Consider the following 16966-nt stretch of genomic DNA (forward strand, 5'->3'; position numbering starts at 1 on the left):
GCTGCATCTGTTTGTGTTGCAAGTCCAAGTACGAATATAAAATGATAATACTCTCTCAGGCATTTTGCTTATATGGATCAAGTTGCTTCTAATTCAAAACTCAAAGAACAGTTCAAATCTTTAATTCTGAAATAATATTAGTCTTACAAATATATAGAACAAAGAGATCTAGGGGTATATGTCCATTGCACCTTGAAAGTGGAGTCACAGGTGGACAGAGTGGTGAAGAAGGCATTTGGCACGCTTGATTTCATTGGTCAGAACATTGAATACAGGAGTTGGGACAAGACGTTGGTAAGGCCACACTTGGAATACTTGTGAATTCTGGTCACCCTATTATAGAAAGAATATTATTAAACTAGAAAGAGTGCAGAAAAGATTTACTAGAATATACCAGGACTTGATGGATTGAGTTATAAGGAAAGGCTGATTAGACTAGGACTTTTTTCTCGGGAGCGTAAGAGAACGAGGGGTGACCTTAAAGAGGTCTATAAAATAATGAGGGGCATAGAACAAGGTAGATAGTCAATATCTTCCCAAAGATAGGGGAGTCTAAAACTAGAGGGCTTAGGTTTAACGTATAGAGGGAAGACATACAAGAGTGTCCAGAGGGGCAATTTTTTCACACAGAGGGTGGTGAGTGTCTGGAACAAGCTGCCAGAGGTAGTAGTAGAGGCAGGTACAACTTTATCTTTTAAAAAGCATTTAGATAGTTAGATGGGTATGATGGGTATAGATGGATATGGGCCAAATGCGGGCAGTTGGGATTAGTTTAGACGTTTCAAAAAAAAGAGCGGCATGGACAAGTTGAGCCGAGGGGCCTGTTTCCATGCTGTAAACCTCTATGACTCTATCTACACCCCCTGCTCTACTTGAGTAAGCCTTACCTGCACAGGTGAAGTCTTTGAAAAGATCGGGCACTATCTTATCATCCAGCCTGTATTAGGCTGTGCATTCTCCTTCAGCTCCTCAACTTCTCACGGGATTACTTTCACTGCCTTAACTCACCCCATTGGATGAGTCTCTTTTACCACATCCTTTTTCCCAGTGCCTTTCTTAAGCATTTGTGTATCCCACCTTATGACAGTGAAAACACCTGAGGTCTTTCACCTCTTTCCCACCCTCTTGATGTCTTTTTTCACATGTGGTAAACTGTCCCCAGTGTGATCTACTTTTGGTTTTTCATTGAAGGATCTCCCCCTTTCCCAATTTCTATCCCACATGGAATGAAATTGCTGTCGGAAGCTAGATTTCAATTTATGCATAAATGTGTATTCACCTGACATCTCTACAGCTCTTCTTTCTGTTCCTCAACTTGAGTTCTTATCACTTCTGGAAGTGAAGTTTTTAAACTCCTCCAGCTGAATAATATCTGTAATAGCTTCATATAAGAACATAAGAACATAAGAAGTAGGAGCAGGAGTAGGCCATCTGGCCCCTCGAGCCTGCCCCACCATTCAATAAGATCATGGCTGATCTGTTGTGACTCAGTTCCACATTCCCGCCCTCTCCCCATAACCCTTAATCCCCTCTCTTATCAAAAACCCATCAACCCGCATCTTAAAAATATTTAGCGAGGCAGCCTCCACCACCTCAACGGGCAGAGAATTCCAGAGATTCACCACCCTTTGAGTGAAGAAGTTCCTCCTCAACTCCGTTCTAAACCGCCCCCCCTTTATCTTGAGGCTGTGCCCCCTAGTCCTACTGTCCTTTCTGAGCGGGAAGAGCCTCTCCACCTCTATCCTATCCATCCCATTCATCATCTTATACGTCTCCATGTCTTTTCTATTTTTAATCCTCTCATCTATCGAAGTTGCTGTGCTTAATTCTTTCAAACTTGATATATGTCTGACCTGGGTCCTTCCTTACATTTCCGAACCACTGTCTATACGCTTCTGGTACCAATTCGTAAGCACTCAAAACAGCCGCCTTTTTCATATTTTCCTGACATCTCCACTGACAGCACTGTAAACACCTCAGTAGCCCTGCCTACCAACTTGGCCTGAATTAACATTACCCACATCTCCTCTGGCCATTTCATCTGTGTAGCCAGTTTCTCAAAGGAAATGAAAAAAGGCTTCTGCATCTTTTTCATCAGATTTTGTTAATGTTTGGACATATTTATACCCTTATCAGGTGGTTGGTTACACTGATCCTGCTCACCATCACTCCCATCTTGTACTTTTGCTTCTGTCATTGAAGTCTTTTTGCTTCAACTTCCAACTTCATCTTTTTCAACTCAAACAATCTTTCCCTTTATAGAACATAGAACATTACAGCGCAGAACAGGCCCTTCGGCCCACGATGTTGCACCAACCAGTTACAAAACAATGACCCACTAACCTAAACCAATCCCTTTTCGTCCATAAACCTATCCACGGATCTCTTAAACGCCCCCAAACTTTCATTTCCCTTTCTTCTGCTAGGGCCTTCCTCTCTCGTTCTTCTCTCTCTTTTTCTAACTCCACCCTTTTAAGTTCACTTTCCAACTCCAATTGCTTCATTTGTAATTTAATTTTTTCTGACTCCATTGCACTTGACTGTTTCTCTGATATACTTAAATACTTGTGATCTCCATTACAATTTCAGCTTTCCTATTATCCCTGGTTAAACCCAATTTTAGCATGTTTGCCAATTCTACAAGTGTCACCTTCTTCTTTCTTTCTAAGCTTCCTTGGCAAATTTGGGAAGCATCTTCAACCCCCAGAACCTCTTTAGCAATGTAAAAAACCATTTCCCCACTTTTGATTTAACCGGCTTGTTGTTGGTTAACAGATCGTCCACGTCTCGCTTAAGGTTTATTTAAAGATCTAGGATTGTTCAAATCCCGGACAAACCCCCAGTCTTTATGACAGGCAAGGTTGACTCCATTTCTGAGAAGTAAGAGAAGTACCCCACCTCATAATCTGTTAAAAATGTGCGAGAAGTAGTACGATCTGCTCTTCAGCAACTTTTTGTGGTTAAATCAAAATAACTGCCTGAGACGCTGTAAAATCAACAAGTAACACTTCATTTATTTAACTAACAATGAACACTTAACAAACTGAATAAAACGCTATTCCAATGGAATGCTGTTTAGATAAATACAATTCCCATTTATTAATCAAAAAAATAGAATTTTTAGTCACTCTCTAAATTACAACCAAGTTTGGTGTCTTCCAGAATATTCTGTCTACTTTCTTCTTTGCTACCTTCACTATCAAGATTACGCTTTCTTTTAAGACATAAATGAAGCTATGAGAGCCAGCAGTTCTCTCTGTCTCAGAGTTGGAACAGTGTCAGGTGGCAAGTGCTCTCCCAGTTTGTGCCCCCTGTCTTTTATACCCCTGATGACATATCATCTATAAAATCCTAACATTTTATTTGCAACATTTGCATCTTTTGCAACAAAAGGCAATTTATCTTACTTCACTGGACAAGAAAGGATGTTTCCCAGATTTGTTCATTATCTGTGCATTGTGTGGTAGTTATAAACTGGATTTAACTGATAGACTTTTTAATTTGTAATTTGTTTGGAAGTCTTAGTAAGTTCAGGGATTGTAGATATATTTTGGAACAAGAAGTAATTTCTGCACAAACTGTATTGGTGTTTAATTATTCACGTGCTTAAGTGTCTTAGAGAATTCTAGTCCTTTTCATTGTGTATCTGTCTTTTCTTCTAATAACATAAAATCTATGAGTAGGAGTAGCCATTTATCCCTCGATCCTGCTTTGCCATTCAAAACAATCATGGCTGATCTCATCTCAGCTGCAACCTCTACATTCTTGTGCATTCTCCATTATCCTTCAACCTATTACTCATTCAAAATCTTGTCAGATTTGCTAAATGTCCCGTCATCCATTGCGCTCTGGGGTAGTGAAGTTCACAGATTCATGATCCTTTGAGAGAAGTAATTTCTCCTCACCTCTGTTTCAAATCTGCGACCCATTATCATAAAAATATGACCTCTCATTCTAGATTGCCACACAAGAGGAAACATCTTCTCTAAGTCTAACCTGTAAATCCCCTTTATCATCTTGTATATCTTAATTAAATCTCCACTCATTCTTCTAAACTCTTAAGTTTAGGTTTATTTATTAGTGTCATAAGTAGACTTACATTAACACTGCAGTGAAGTTACTGTAAAAATCCCCGAGTCAACACACTTTGGCACCTGTTCGGGTACACTAAGGGAGAATTTTAACATGGCCAATGCAGCTAACCAGCGCTTCTTTTGGACTTTCCAGAGAGTATTGGCTTGAACTGCTCAATCACTCTCCATTAGACAAATCCCTCATTTCTGGAATCAATTTAGTGAACATCCCCTGAACTACCTCTAATGTAACAACATCCCTTCTTGCATAAGGGGACCAAAACTGTCACAATACTCCAGTTGCAGTCTCACAATTGCCTTGTACAGTTGCAGCATCAAGTCCCTACTTTTATACTCCATCCCTTTAGCAATAAATGCCAAAATTCCATGCATTTTCCTTATAACCTACTGCATCTGCATACTAGTTTTCTGCTACTCATGCATGAGGACACCCCAAACATTGAAGCACTCTGAGATTTCTTTCCATTTAAATAATAAATTGCTTTTCTATTTTCCTTACCAAAATGGATTTCCTCGTACTTATCCACATTAGACTCCATGGCCAATATCTGTGGGGGTGGGGTGGTGGGCAATGTCAGTGGCTGTGGGGCAGGGGGAGATAAATGTCTGTGGGGGGGAACAATGTCAGTGGCGGCGGAGGGGTGCAATGCCAATGGTGCAGGCTAACGTCCATTGTGGGGGTGTGGCGATGTCAATAGGGGAGATAGCTGTTGGCGGGTGGTCGCCCAGTACACTGGGACATTGGGCGCATGTGTAGTGATGCCACTTGAGCCCACCAGTTGGTTTCCCCGGTGAAATCAGGCTCTGCCTTCTCTCCCTGCTGGTGACAATCGCGTCCTGTCTCTTTTTTCTCTTTTTTTTAAAAAAGTGCCATAAGATCAAATTTCTAAACTTGCCAGAAAAATGGGTTTGAAACTCTCTGCTTCCACCCTCTTTCAGCAGATTTAATTTTTTTCATTAAATTCCACCTCATTTCTCATTTCCACCGTATCACTGCTCTGATAAGAGTCCATCACTATTTCAGTGTGTCCCATTCGTATATTGGGCATAAAATGTGGCTGGAGAGCTATCAACACTTCATTCTGTGGAAACTTAGGATATAGTATATTCACAAGATGAGTTCCAGTTCCTGAAGAAGTCCAGAGGGAGTTGTGACTGTGGTGGGTTTCCATCTCTTCTACATAACACAGCTGTAACCAAGTGTTCCCAGTGTAATGAGAAAAATGGCCTTCCAATCCTTATTTCTTGATGTAATAACCAACAAAGTATAGAAAACTACTATCTTCTATTTGATTTTAAAATCTGTTTTTATTTTGTCAGACTTGTTGCAGGAAATGATTTCCAAGCTGTGTGACTTCATTCAAGCAGGGGTGCTAACAGCGCCAGTTTGCAGCAAGGTTAAATTACAGGATTATCAAACTGCTCTCACAGCAGCTGCAACACCATTTATATCCAGCAAGCAGATTTTAATCATGTGACTTTTTCAAAACTGTGATTAGTCTACTAAAAATATTTGAAATCATGATACTCTCTTCAGAAAGACAGAGACAGCTTTTCTCCAGCATCTCTATCCAGTCTAGTTTGTGAAAATATTAAGGCCTGCCCACTCTATCTTGTTTTCATAAAGACCTCTGGAAGTGTTTTGTTAATTGTTTGAAATGAACTGGAGCTCTGTGAACAGGTATGTTAAAACATTGTGACTAACGTACAAATTGCATCACTTCCTTTTCTTGGAATTATCATGAGGCAACAGCTCAGTGACAAACATCTAGGGGAATAGCTTTGCTACTGGGAGGGTGTGAGGAGAATGCACTAAATCCACCACCATCAATTTTTTAAAATCTTGTGTTCAAAAATAAATCTATAAGTTGAAAACAAAAATAAAGATGGAATGGTTTTGAGTTTGAAATTGGTGTTTGTTCAGTTATAGAATAATTAATTGGTTTCCTGTAGGTAGACAACTTTTTTCATTATTTGTTCATGGGATGAGGTGTTGGGGGTTGGTCCAGCATTTATTGCCCATCCATGAGGGTATTTAAGAGTCACCTACATTGCTGTGGATCTGCAGTCACATATGGGCCAGACCAGGTAAAGACGGCAGATTTCCTTCCCAAAAGAACATTAGTGAACCAGATGGGTTTTTACGACAATTATCGTCGTGACACTTTTTTAATTCCAGTTTTTTTATTGAATTCAAATTTTACCACCTGTCATGGTGATTTAAACCTGGGTCCCCTGAGCATTGTCCTGGGTCTCTGGATTACTAGTCCACGGACAATACCATAATGCCATTGCCTCCCCTTGTGCGGGACTTCTTTTTAATGTGTGATCGTTGTTGCACAATACTTCAGAGAAGGTGGGTCCAATTCCAGTAGCAAAAGAAAGAACACCAACATCTGGAGATCTTCTTATTGAAGCCTTTATCCACATTGTAGCCATTGATGTTGCATGAGTATGTTCCGCCTGATAAGCTATTGAGGACTTGTTTTGGATTGCACTTTGTCTAGTTCCTCCCTTCCATCTATCACGGATGATCCTGCCAGGAGTTCAGACTCCCGTCGGCATCACTCTTGGAGTCAATGGGATGCTCAAGCCTCTCTGCCATGGCAAGGTGAATCAATCCACATTGATAATACCTTTCAAGGCCCAGGAAAGGTACGATCAACATTGTCTGAGGAGGATTCTCCCAGCCCACTCCACTGCTCTACCTGGTTCCCCATTGGGCAGCATGGCCTCCGCATGTCTCCGAGGCCCAGATTTCTGGAATTATCAGCTCTGGGCATGAAGTTGATTTCAATGTCATTAACGGGCCTGGGAGTGAAGTTTCCAGGCTTGCTAGCCGCTCCCCCCACTGGCACAGAGTTGTTCATTCTGGCAAGATTTACAACGGCTCCCCACTGATGGGAGCTGGCAGCCCAACACTCTGGAGTGCTAGAGTTAGGATTACTTTGGGAGAATCCCGGCCTTTGTTTTTATTTCAGGTCTCCAGCGTCTGCATTATATTCATTTTATTATAGAACCATTCTTTCTTCCATATACCTACAATTTTTTTTCCCTTATTTATCTTATTCCTTTCTGAAGACTGATTGAATCTGTATCCATCACTCCAGCGCTTGATCCTTTGGGAACATTCTCATTACAACCGTAATATTTTTCCTAATCAAAACTGTTTGCCCTCCATTTTTACCTTCTCCATCATTATTATTTACCTCGTACCCAGGAATATTAAACATTCATTCCTCCCCTTTTTTAGCCAGATTTCTCTTTTTGCAAGATTATCATATTCTCACGTGGCTACTTGCACCTTCAGCTCAGCAAGCTTATTAACCACATTTTGTGCATCACACACACTTAAACACACACTCCAAAATTAACTTTGTTCTCTTTGTGTTTTCTATGATTGCCATCTAATTATATATTAATTCTAACTCTTATTGTGTCTCCCAGTCCTTTTTGCACCTTGTTTTAACTTTTTAATACACCTTTGTTACCCAGTGCTATATGAGTTCAAATCCTCCCAGCATGAATTATCCTGCCCATGAGGAGATTGGCCGGGTGCAACCTGATCATCTCAAACAAGTTTCTCCTGGTCCCAGAATTGATCCCGATGTCCCAGAAATCTGAATCCTTTCCTTCAGCACCATGTCTCTAATCACACGTCAGCCTGCCATGGCTTCCTGTGCCTACTCTCAGTAGTTTAGGGTGGCACAGTGGTCAGCGCTGTTGCCTCACAACACCAGGGACCCAGGTTCGATTCCCGGCTTGGGTCACTGTCTGTGTGGAGTTTGCATGATCTCCCTGTGTCTGCGTGGAGTTTCCTCCGTGTTCTCCGGTTTCCTCCCACAGTCCAAAGATGTGCGGGTTAGGTTGATTGGCTATGCTAAATTGGTTTCGGGGGTCTAACTAGGGTAAATGCATGGGGCTATGGGGATAGGACTTGGGTGGGATTATAGTTGGTGCAGACTCGATGGGCCAAATGGCCTCTTTCTGCATTGTAGGATTCTATGATACTATGATTCTAGTGGATAGCACTCGCAGTAATCTCCACGTTATTACTAAGGACATTATTATTAAGTCCTGCATTTTCACTTCCTCCCTAGTTGCTTAAACTCTAACTGCAATAACACAATCCTTTTCAAAGCAAATTACTGCGGATGCTGGAATCTGAAACCAAAACAAAATGCTAGAAAACCTCAGCAGGTGTGGCATAATCTGTAAGAAGAGAAAACAGCTGACAAAGGGTCATCTGGACTCGAAACGTCAGCTCTTTCTCCTAATATTGCACATTTTCTCTTTTGAAGTCAATCCTTTTCTTCCGTGTTGTTGATGGACAAAAACTTCTCACTCTTTGCCTTCCCCCTGTAGAATATCAGCAAACACACCAGGGCCACATCAGCAGTAGCAGAACTGTCCACCTGCGCTGTATATAGACACCCCAGTTCCAAATGCTTTCTTATATTTTGCTGTACTCCCCTTGCTGAATTTTTACCTTGATAGTGTAGTGACCTAGGCACAAAATCTAGATTGTATTTCAGTGTTGCACTGCCAGTGATCAGCCGGAACTTTTCCAGCTGTTCATACCAGCTGGATCTTCTGGTCCTGCCGACAGCAGGTGGGTACGTTCAATGGTTAAAAAAAAACCCGTTGACAAGGACGGGGGCCAGAAGATTCCACCGCCGGCAATGATGGGCTGTCTCCCGCTGCCATAAAACGCTCGGCGGGTAGTGCGGTAAATTCCGCCCTAATGAAGGATTAAACCTTTTAAAATCCCATGGCATTATTCAGAGAAGAGCGAGAGCATTCATTCCTGGCCAATATCTATCCCTCACCCAACATCCTGAAGAACAGATAGGATGATTCTTTCTTCCTGTTGTTTTTCTTTCTCACAGCATCTGACCACTCCTCTTCATGGAGAAGCCACTAATTAAACTAGTAGGATCAATAAGTTCAACACTAATTCGCATTGTCTTCAAATATAGACAGCATCAACTATCCACTGACATTGCAACCTCCATAAGGTAATGTCAGAATGAAAGGAAGGAGCACTGCGCCTGTTTTACATAAACCGCATTACAATTCTGGGAAACAGGATTGCAGAGTGTGCTTTTATTCAGTATTACCTTCCTCCTCCTTCCGTTTATTAATTAGATGTAACTGCATTTAATTTGTAATTAACTAGCTATGTTATGAACATAGCTATCATTATCTATGAACTATATGCTTTGAAAAGCACTCAAGAAACAATACTTTTCACTATATGTTAATACGTGACAGTAATAAATCAAATCAAATATTTTTATAATCGTGCGCTATTTCTAACATAATCAGAGTTTTGTCGTGTTTTATAAGCTGAATTTAGTTAAGTGCACTGAAAGCTGAGAGCTCTTATTTATAATGGCAAGTGCAGAATTTAAAATATAAAATGAATTTGATTACTTAACAGAAGAAGCACGCCTAAAACTCAGGTGTTTTTAAAAGTTGCATTGACGTGGCGTTCTTACATTCATGATGTGGGTATGCCGGCGTTGGACTGGCGTAAACACAGTAAAAAGTCTGACAACACCAGGTTTTAGTCCAACCTATTTATTTGATAATATACTCACAAGCTTTCGAGGGACACCCTCTTCGTCAGGTGAAAGCTGACGAAGAGGGTGTCCCTCGAAAGCTTGTGACTATATTATCAAATAAATAGGTTGGACTAAAACCTGGTGTTGTCAGACTTTTTACTGTTCTTACATTCCCCAGACAGTATTTCCTCCCGCTGTGGGTGCTTTAGAAATAAAGCTTTTGTGACAAAAAAACTCACAAAAAGCAACAGGATTAAGAATCAGGTGTCCTGATCATCTGGTGATGTTTATAGAGAGAGATGTTCTGGATAGAATTCCCCGTTATAATAATTAAATAAAGTACTGGGAAATAAACTGAGCAGAATTTAGCTGGCAGCTGTGGAAAGTGAATCGGATTTAACCCTTTCCGACCAATAAAAATTGCTCCAAAACTCCTACTCCCTTCTTTGTTAAATAATTACCATTATTGTGTGGATGAAGCTTTAACGAAATCAGCACATCCAATAATGCAACATAGTCTCAAAACTGCAACTAAGTAGCCTGGGACTTCCAGCCTTTGTTTTTCACTGTCCATTTGCAGCAACAGAGTAAGTTCCATCATTAATAACTACTTGTGTAGTGGAGACGAGCTGGGAGGTAGTGGAGGGATTCAGATATCTTCCCGCTGACACAGACTATTGCCGCAGGAAGAAGTCTCACAACACCAGGTTAAAGCCCAAACCTGTTGGATTTAACCTGGTGTTGTGAGACTTCTGTGTTTACCCCAGTCCAACACCGGCATCTCCACATCAGACTATTGCCAACAGAGGGAGTGGCAGCCGGCGGAAAGCAATGAACTATCTCTGCTCCCGCCAGCACTTTCCCATCGTGAATCTGCCTCTCGATGTGTAAGCAGTGAGATTGTCGTGTATATCGAGGCAGCTTCCCAGGATGGAGGGACCTTTCCGGATGCCCAACCCCCGCGGCTCTGACACTGGAAGCTTCTCCCCTCGGATTGCTGACGCCTGTCTGGCATTCATTTTTTTTAGAAGTCTTTCCTGTCATTATTATTGAGGCTGGTGTGTTGCCAGCTCCATGGTTGAGGCTGGTGTGTTGCCAGCTCCATGGTTAGGGCAGGAGCGGGAAGAATGCCCCTCCCCCGAGTGCCGCTGCGCGTTCAGGATCCGCTTTCTGTCCCTGGAGCGGAGCGAACTTTGTGCAAACTCCAGCCCAGTGTCTGTGGGGGTCATACAATCGAATTCTGAAATTGCGATTTGGATAGACAAGGTTCCCCATTTGAGCCACAAATTCACTCTTTAAATATATATAGTTTAGGGGGAAATTATGCGCACAGCCTACTCCTGCATGGGGGCAGCACGGCGGCACAGTGGTTAGCGCTGCTGCTTTACAGCGCCAGGGACCCGGGTTCCATTCCCAGCTTGGGTCACTAGCTGTGTGGAGTTTGCACGTTCTCCTCGTGTCTGCATGGGTTTCCTCGGTTACTCCGGTTTCCTCCCACAGTCTGAAAGATGTGCCAGTTAAGTGCATTTGTCCCAAACAGGCACCAGACTGTGGCGACTAGGGGAATTTCACTGTAACTTCATTGCTCTGTTAATGTAAGCCTTACTTGTGACTAATAAATAAACTTTAGTAGTCATTACAAGAACTTTATATATATATATACATATATATCGCAGTGAAAGACGAGAAAGCAGTATCTGGGGTATAAATAAGCAGCAAAATTACGTGTGTTAAATGTTCTGGTCTTTTTAGTAGTTTTCCTTGAACGTTATTGTTTATTAATGGTAAAAGTATTGAAGAATAGGTCAAAGACTGGTTGATCAACAGTTAAAAGTACCCACTACAGTTAAAAAAAAGTCTATAGGCTGAATGGACAATCTGACCTTTTCCACTCTGTCATTCTTCTAAGTTAGTTGGTAACTTTAAACAGAGCTTGCCTTTTTTGGGTTGATTTAGTTTGACTCAAAACACGAGTGACAAGCGCTTAAGTGCCTCGAAGTGGACCGGTAAGTGCGGTTTGTTATGAAAGTGCTTGGTTTCTAACTATGTAATTTTCAGGATGTTATAGTGCCATTTGTGTTCTTTGTATTTCGGCTTAATAATTGTCAGTTTGAACTTAACCCTGATTGTAAAAATTGGGATAAAGCTCACATGATGGATCTGAACATCAGCACTTGTTGAATAGTTGGCTAACGTAAGATGCAGATTCTTTGTTAACACGTGACAAAATGCTCCAGTGGTATTTGGAAAAGACTCCGAACATGAATGTATACGTTCTGTTCACAGCTGCTGTTGTTTATTGCCGGCATTTTTATTTTTATCTGTGTTCACATGTAACTCTTGATTTGAAAATCTCACAACCATTGGACTATTTAACAACTCTTGGAGGCAACTATTAATTTCTGCAAAAAAAAGTTAAATGTCTTGCAAACATAAAATGAAAAGATTCACAATACAGAAATGTTGCGTCCCGTGGAGTGATGGTGGTGAACTGTTGAAACACTTAGATATGTTTTATAGCTTACAGAGGATGATTATTGAAAGAACCAGAGGTGACTTGAGAATATTGCCTCAGGTGCTTTGCCTAAATATTTTGTATCTGATTGGGGTGTTTGCTGCTTCCAGCCTTTCAAGCAATAAGATCCAAACTTTCACCACCTTCTGGGTGACAAAATACTGCTGAACTCCAGTCTATTCTTTTCACTGAGTACTGTAAATTTCTGCCCTTTGGTTATTGACCTCTATGGAAATAGATCCGATCTTCCTTCACCCCTCATGATTTTATATAGTTCAGTTAAATCTCCCCTCAATCTCCTCTGTTCAAAACAACTGAGACTTATCCACCAATCTTCCCTAACAGCTAAAATTCTCCATTGCTGCCAACGTCCTTGAAAGTCTTGTCTATAATCTCTTCTAATGTGATCACATCTTTCCTGTAATGCAGCAACCTGGCTGCAGTCGAACTTCACAGTGCTTCACAGTTCTAATATAATCTTCCTACTTTTACAGTATGGGCATTGACCAATAAAAGAAACTATCTCAAATATCTTCCTACTCTACAGCTACATTCAAAGATCTATAGACATACACTCCAAGCTCCCACTGTTCCCCTACACTTCTCAGAACCCTGCCATTTATTGGGGTTGCTTGTTTCTCCTCCTCAAATGAACTACCTCACAATTCTCAAGGTGGAATTCCATTTGCCACTTATTATTTTATTTATTTATGGGATTTGGGGGTTGCTGGCTCCCCCATCATTTATTAGCTATCCCTTGTTGCGCTTGAGAAGGTGGTGGCGAGCTGCCTTCTTGAACCGCTGTAGTCCGTGAGGTGTTGTTAGGATGGGGGTTCCATGATTGTGACTCATTGGCAGTGAAGGATCAGGGGTATATCTGCTAGTCAGGATGGTGAGTGATCTGGAGGGAACCTCCAGGTGGTGGTGTTCCCAAGTATCTGCTGCTCTTGTCCTTCTAGAAGGTAGTAGTCGTGCGTTTGGAAGGTGTAGCCTAAGGAACCTTGCTGAGGTCCTGCACTGCATCTTGCAGATGGTATACACTGCTGCTACTGTTCAATGGTGATGGAGGAATTGAGCGTTTCCAGAAGGGTTGGAATAAAGGGTTGCATTTTCCAGGATGGTCAAACTTCCTGAATGGTGTTGGAACTCCACTCATCCGGGCAAGTGGAGAGTATTCTACTACGCTCCTGACTTGTGCCTTGTAGACGGTGGACAGACTTTAGGGTGTCAGGAGGTGAGTTCCTAGCCTTTGACCTGCTCTGGTAGACACGGTATTTATGTACAATTAAACAGCGCTGAAAAGTCTCTTCGGCCCATCAAGCCTGCATCAACAGTAACTTCCACTAAAGTCACACTAATCCCATTTTCCTGCACTTGTCCCATATCCTTGAATATTATCATGTTTCAAGTGTTCATCCAAATACTTTTAAAAGGTTGTAAGTTTTCCGGCCTCCACTACTTTCCCAGTGTATTCCAAATTGCCACCACCCTCAGATAATTTTTTTTTCTCAAATCCCCTCCGAATCTCCTGCGCTAAAGCTATTTTCCCTTGTGATTGACCCCTCAACCAAGAGAAACAACTGTTTCCTACTCACCCTGACCATAATCCTCATAATCTAATACACCTCAATCATGTCCCCCTCAGCCTTCTCTGCTCAGCAGAAAACAATCCAAGCCTATCCATTCTCTCAGTATAGCTCAAATGCTCCATCCCAGGCAACATCCTGGTGAATCTCCTCTGTACCCCCCTCTAGTGCATATTCTTCTGATAGTGAGGTGACCAGAACTGCACACAGTAATCCCAATGTTCGGTACAGCTGCAACCTTATTTCCTTGCTGTTATACTCTATACCATGACTGAAAAAGCAAGTGTCCCATATGCCTTTTTAACTGTCCAATTCACCTACTCGGCCTCCTTCAAGTACCTGTGAATAAGTACCCCCAAGATCCAGCTGTTTCTCTGAGCTTCCTAGTGTCCTGCCATTCATTAAATACTCCCTTGTGTTGTTACTTCTTCCAAAGTGCATTACCTCACATTTATCAGGGTTAAATACCATCTGCCACTGCTCCGTCCATCTGACCAACCCATCTATATCTTTGTGTAATCTACAGCCTTCTTTTTCACTATTAACCGCCCTACCAATCTTGGTGCCATCTGCAAACTTGCCCCTATAGTGAAATCAATAATACTTGCAATTTTCAAGTGTTTTCAAAGCTCTAGTGTTTATTCATCTTTGACCTGCTATACCCAGTAAGTATAAGTTTTCAGTTCACAGGAAGTACAAGCTTAGCTATGGAATTAGGTTTTTTTGCATTGGACAGAATAAAGGTAGCCGGAATAGGGTCAAGTTAATGACCATAAGAACTTGGGATTTCTAATGTCCACCACATCAGAGTACCAATTTGAGAACTGCCAATCTGCAACAAAAGCTGCCAGCTCACTAAATTTCAAAGACAACTGGAGCTAAGAAGTGAGTAGTTTTCTGTATCTAGAGTTTAAACTCACAGGGGAAGCAGCTACATATTCTCCTAATTGAAATGTTAAAGTTTATTCACAAGTAAGGCTTACATTAACACTGTAATGAAGTTACTGTGAAATTCCCCCAGTCGCCACAATCCGGCAGCTGTTCAGGTCAATGCACCTAACCAGCACATCTTTCAGACTGTGGAAGGAACCCAGAGGAAACCCACACAGACATGGGGAGAATGTGCAAACTCCACACAGACAATGACCCAAGCTGAGAATCGAAGCCAGGTCTCTGGCGCTGTGAGGCAGCAGTACTAAACCACTGTGCCACATTGGGAACCAATGAGGGATCCTAATTGCACATTGTTTCCAATCAGCTTGCATAAAAGTCAAGGGCACAATTCAGAATTATTATTTAGCAGTATTTTAAATCCAAAATGATTTATGTGGCTGCAATATAACATTTCGATCACAATCACAGCTTGAAATACCTTAGAACATTCTGGAAACCACATGAACAAGGACTAATTGACATAGTAGAACACTGTGAAAATAGTTACCCTGTACTCAGATATGAACTGACCTGCTGTGCAGTTTTAAGATTTTCCATTTTTACTTCTTTGATAAATCTGGAAACTTGTAATTTAAATCAAAGATCAAAAGGAAATAAAAGAGCTATGCAATTCAAGACCTCTTTAATTTGCATTAATACATATAGATTGTGCTACAACATGTCTCTGAAATTCAGCAGTGAATAAGCTGATTGTCCAGTCTTGAGTGCTGTATGTCTGCATTAGAAATTCTGTTATAAAAATGCCAACAGTAAAGCACAGAGTTATCTAATTGTTAAGCGTTAGTTCAACAGCCTCCCCCTCCACTCCTTCCCTCCCAAACCCCTGCCACAACACCGTGGCTCTCCAATATTTGAGTGTAAGTCAACAAAAAAATTCTCTTTGGGATGGATAAAAGTAAGATTATCAGTCCAAGTACAATGTTGATGAGATAGAAAACCTCAGTGGATTTGCAGATCTCTGACAGTCAATAAATCAACCATATTAAACCTAATGGGATTTACTGAAGATTAATTTAATAATTTTTTTGGTTTTAAGAGGAATTTTATGCATTAAAACTGAATTAATTTGAGTTCCAACAGACAAGTAAAACATTATATAACACATTTTTAAAATGGAAGGAAATCTTAAGTGACTAACTTAACTTATATAACAAATACAACTAAAGAAATAATAAATGCTGAAATGTATGGCCTTTTTCCAAGGCAAATGTTAAACATCTCAAATAAAAAAGTTAACTTTGAGGACAGTATATTTCTGCATTGGCGGAAAAGTATGACCAGATTGTGGTTTCATAATTTATATGAATACTGTGAATTAACATTCTTGGGTGATATCTTGGAGGCTACTTTTAAATCCTTTTATTATTTGCTATCCACATAATTTCAATTTTTTGCAGAAAGAAAATTTATCGTCTGAATTATCTTTAAAGAAATCCTTCATTCTCAAATGGTTCTTTAAGTTTGACAAGTTATATATATCTTTTACTATAATATTGTACACCATACATATAAAGACTGGATCAGAGCACAGGTTGGGTCTCAATTTCTCCCTTAATACTGCTATGGCAATTCTGATAATGTGCAGGGCAGCTTAGATGCCACATTTTCCAAGCCCCAGACCTACTGCACATAGAATGAGATAAAATCAAAATGATTTCCCTGCCTGTCACTTTCCGTGTTTGCAAAGCAACAACAATCAAAATTCAAAAGATGCTGTGGAAATGAAGAAGGGTTGGGTTCTCGAATTGTATTGGTCTCTCTTCTCAGCTGCTCATGATTCACTGACCGTTTGTACTAAAATAGACTCTCTGGTAAATCATCTCACTTATAAAATGCAGGCTGTGCATTTTAAGCATTCAACACTGATTATTTCTGAAGGGTGCAATCTCTTTTCCCACTATAATTAATGCCAATTTGTTATCAGGCTGCGCAGCCAGGAGAGTGCCCCTGACTCTGAGCTCTTCTGCCACGTTTGATCTATTGTCTCTCAGAGGTTGTTTGAAGGGTAACCATGATGATTCTGGCAAATGAAGTGTGCAACTAGCTGACCGTTACAGATCATCATCAATAAGCCACCACCTGTAAAACAAGCAAAAAATAACAGTCATTAAAGCTTCTCGGCCTTTTGGCCAAGATCAAGTGTAGTTTTGTGTCCTGCACTTGGTTGAAGTCATGAGGTTACACTGAGGCTTCATTTGAAACAATTCTTTAAAGTGGCATCTAGGCCTTTTGGCTAAGATGCAAATGAGA

The 16966-nt window shown here is 40.9% G+C and overlaps 2 protein-coding genes across 6 annotated transcripts in view; one reads left to right on the forward strand and one right to left on the reverse strand.

Annotated features, from left to right (window-relative positions):
- mecr (mitochondrial trans-2-enoyl-CoA reductase) overlaps nucleotides 1-9259 on the forward strand; it is a 52622-nt gene extending 43363 nt beyond the window's left edge. For 3 of the 5 annotated variants that reach the window (XM_080211474.1, XM_080211475.1, XM_080211472.1), the window contains exon 10: nucleotides 5415-6245. In XM_080211474.1, coding sequence (XP_080067600.1) covers nucleotides 5415-5572 — 158 coding nt within the window. In that variant the 3' untranslated portion in view covers nucleotides 5573-6245. Of the gene's footprint in view, nucleotides 1-5414; nucleotides 6246-8983 lie in introns of those variants that run through there. The other 2 variants (XM_080211473.1, XM_080211471.1) reach the window with 2 other exon arrangements.
- Nucleotides 9260-13724: 4465 nt separating this feature from the next.
- LOC145357963 (putative transmembrane protein 244) overlaps nucleotides 13725-16966 on the reverse strand; it is a 28699-nt gene continuing 25457 nt past the window's right edge. Inside the window, exon 6 of the mRNA XM_080211594.1 lies at nucleotides 13725-16795. Within this exon, the coding sequence (XP_080067720.1) occupies nucleotides 16704-16795 (92 nt within the window). The 3' untranslated portion in view covers nucleotides 13725-16703. The remainder of the gene's footprint in view (nucleotides 16796-16966) is intronic.

Source organism: Carcharhinus amblyrhynchos, chromosome 24 (genome assembly GCF_965287045.1).
Source record: "Carcharhinus amblyrhynchos chromosome 24, sCarAmb.v2.hapA, whole genome shotgun sequence".
NCBI lineage: Eukaryota > Metazoa > Chordata > Chondrichthyes > Carcharhiniformes > Carcharhinidae > Carcharhinus > Carcharhinus amblyrhynchos.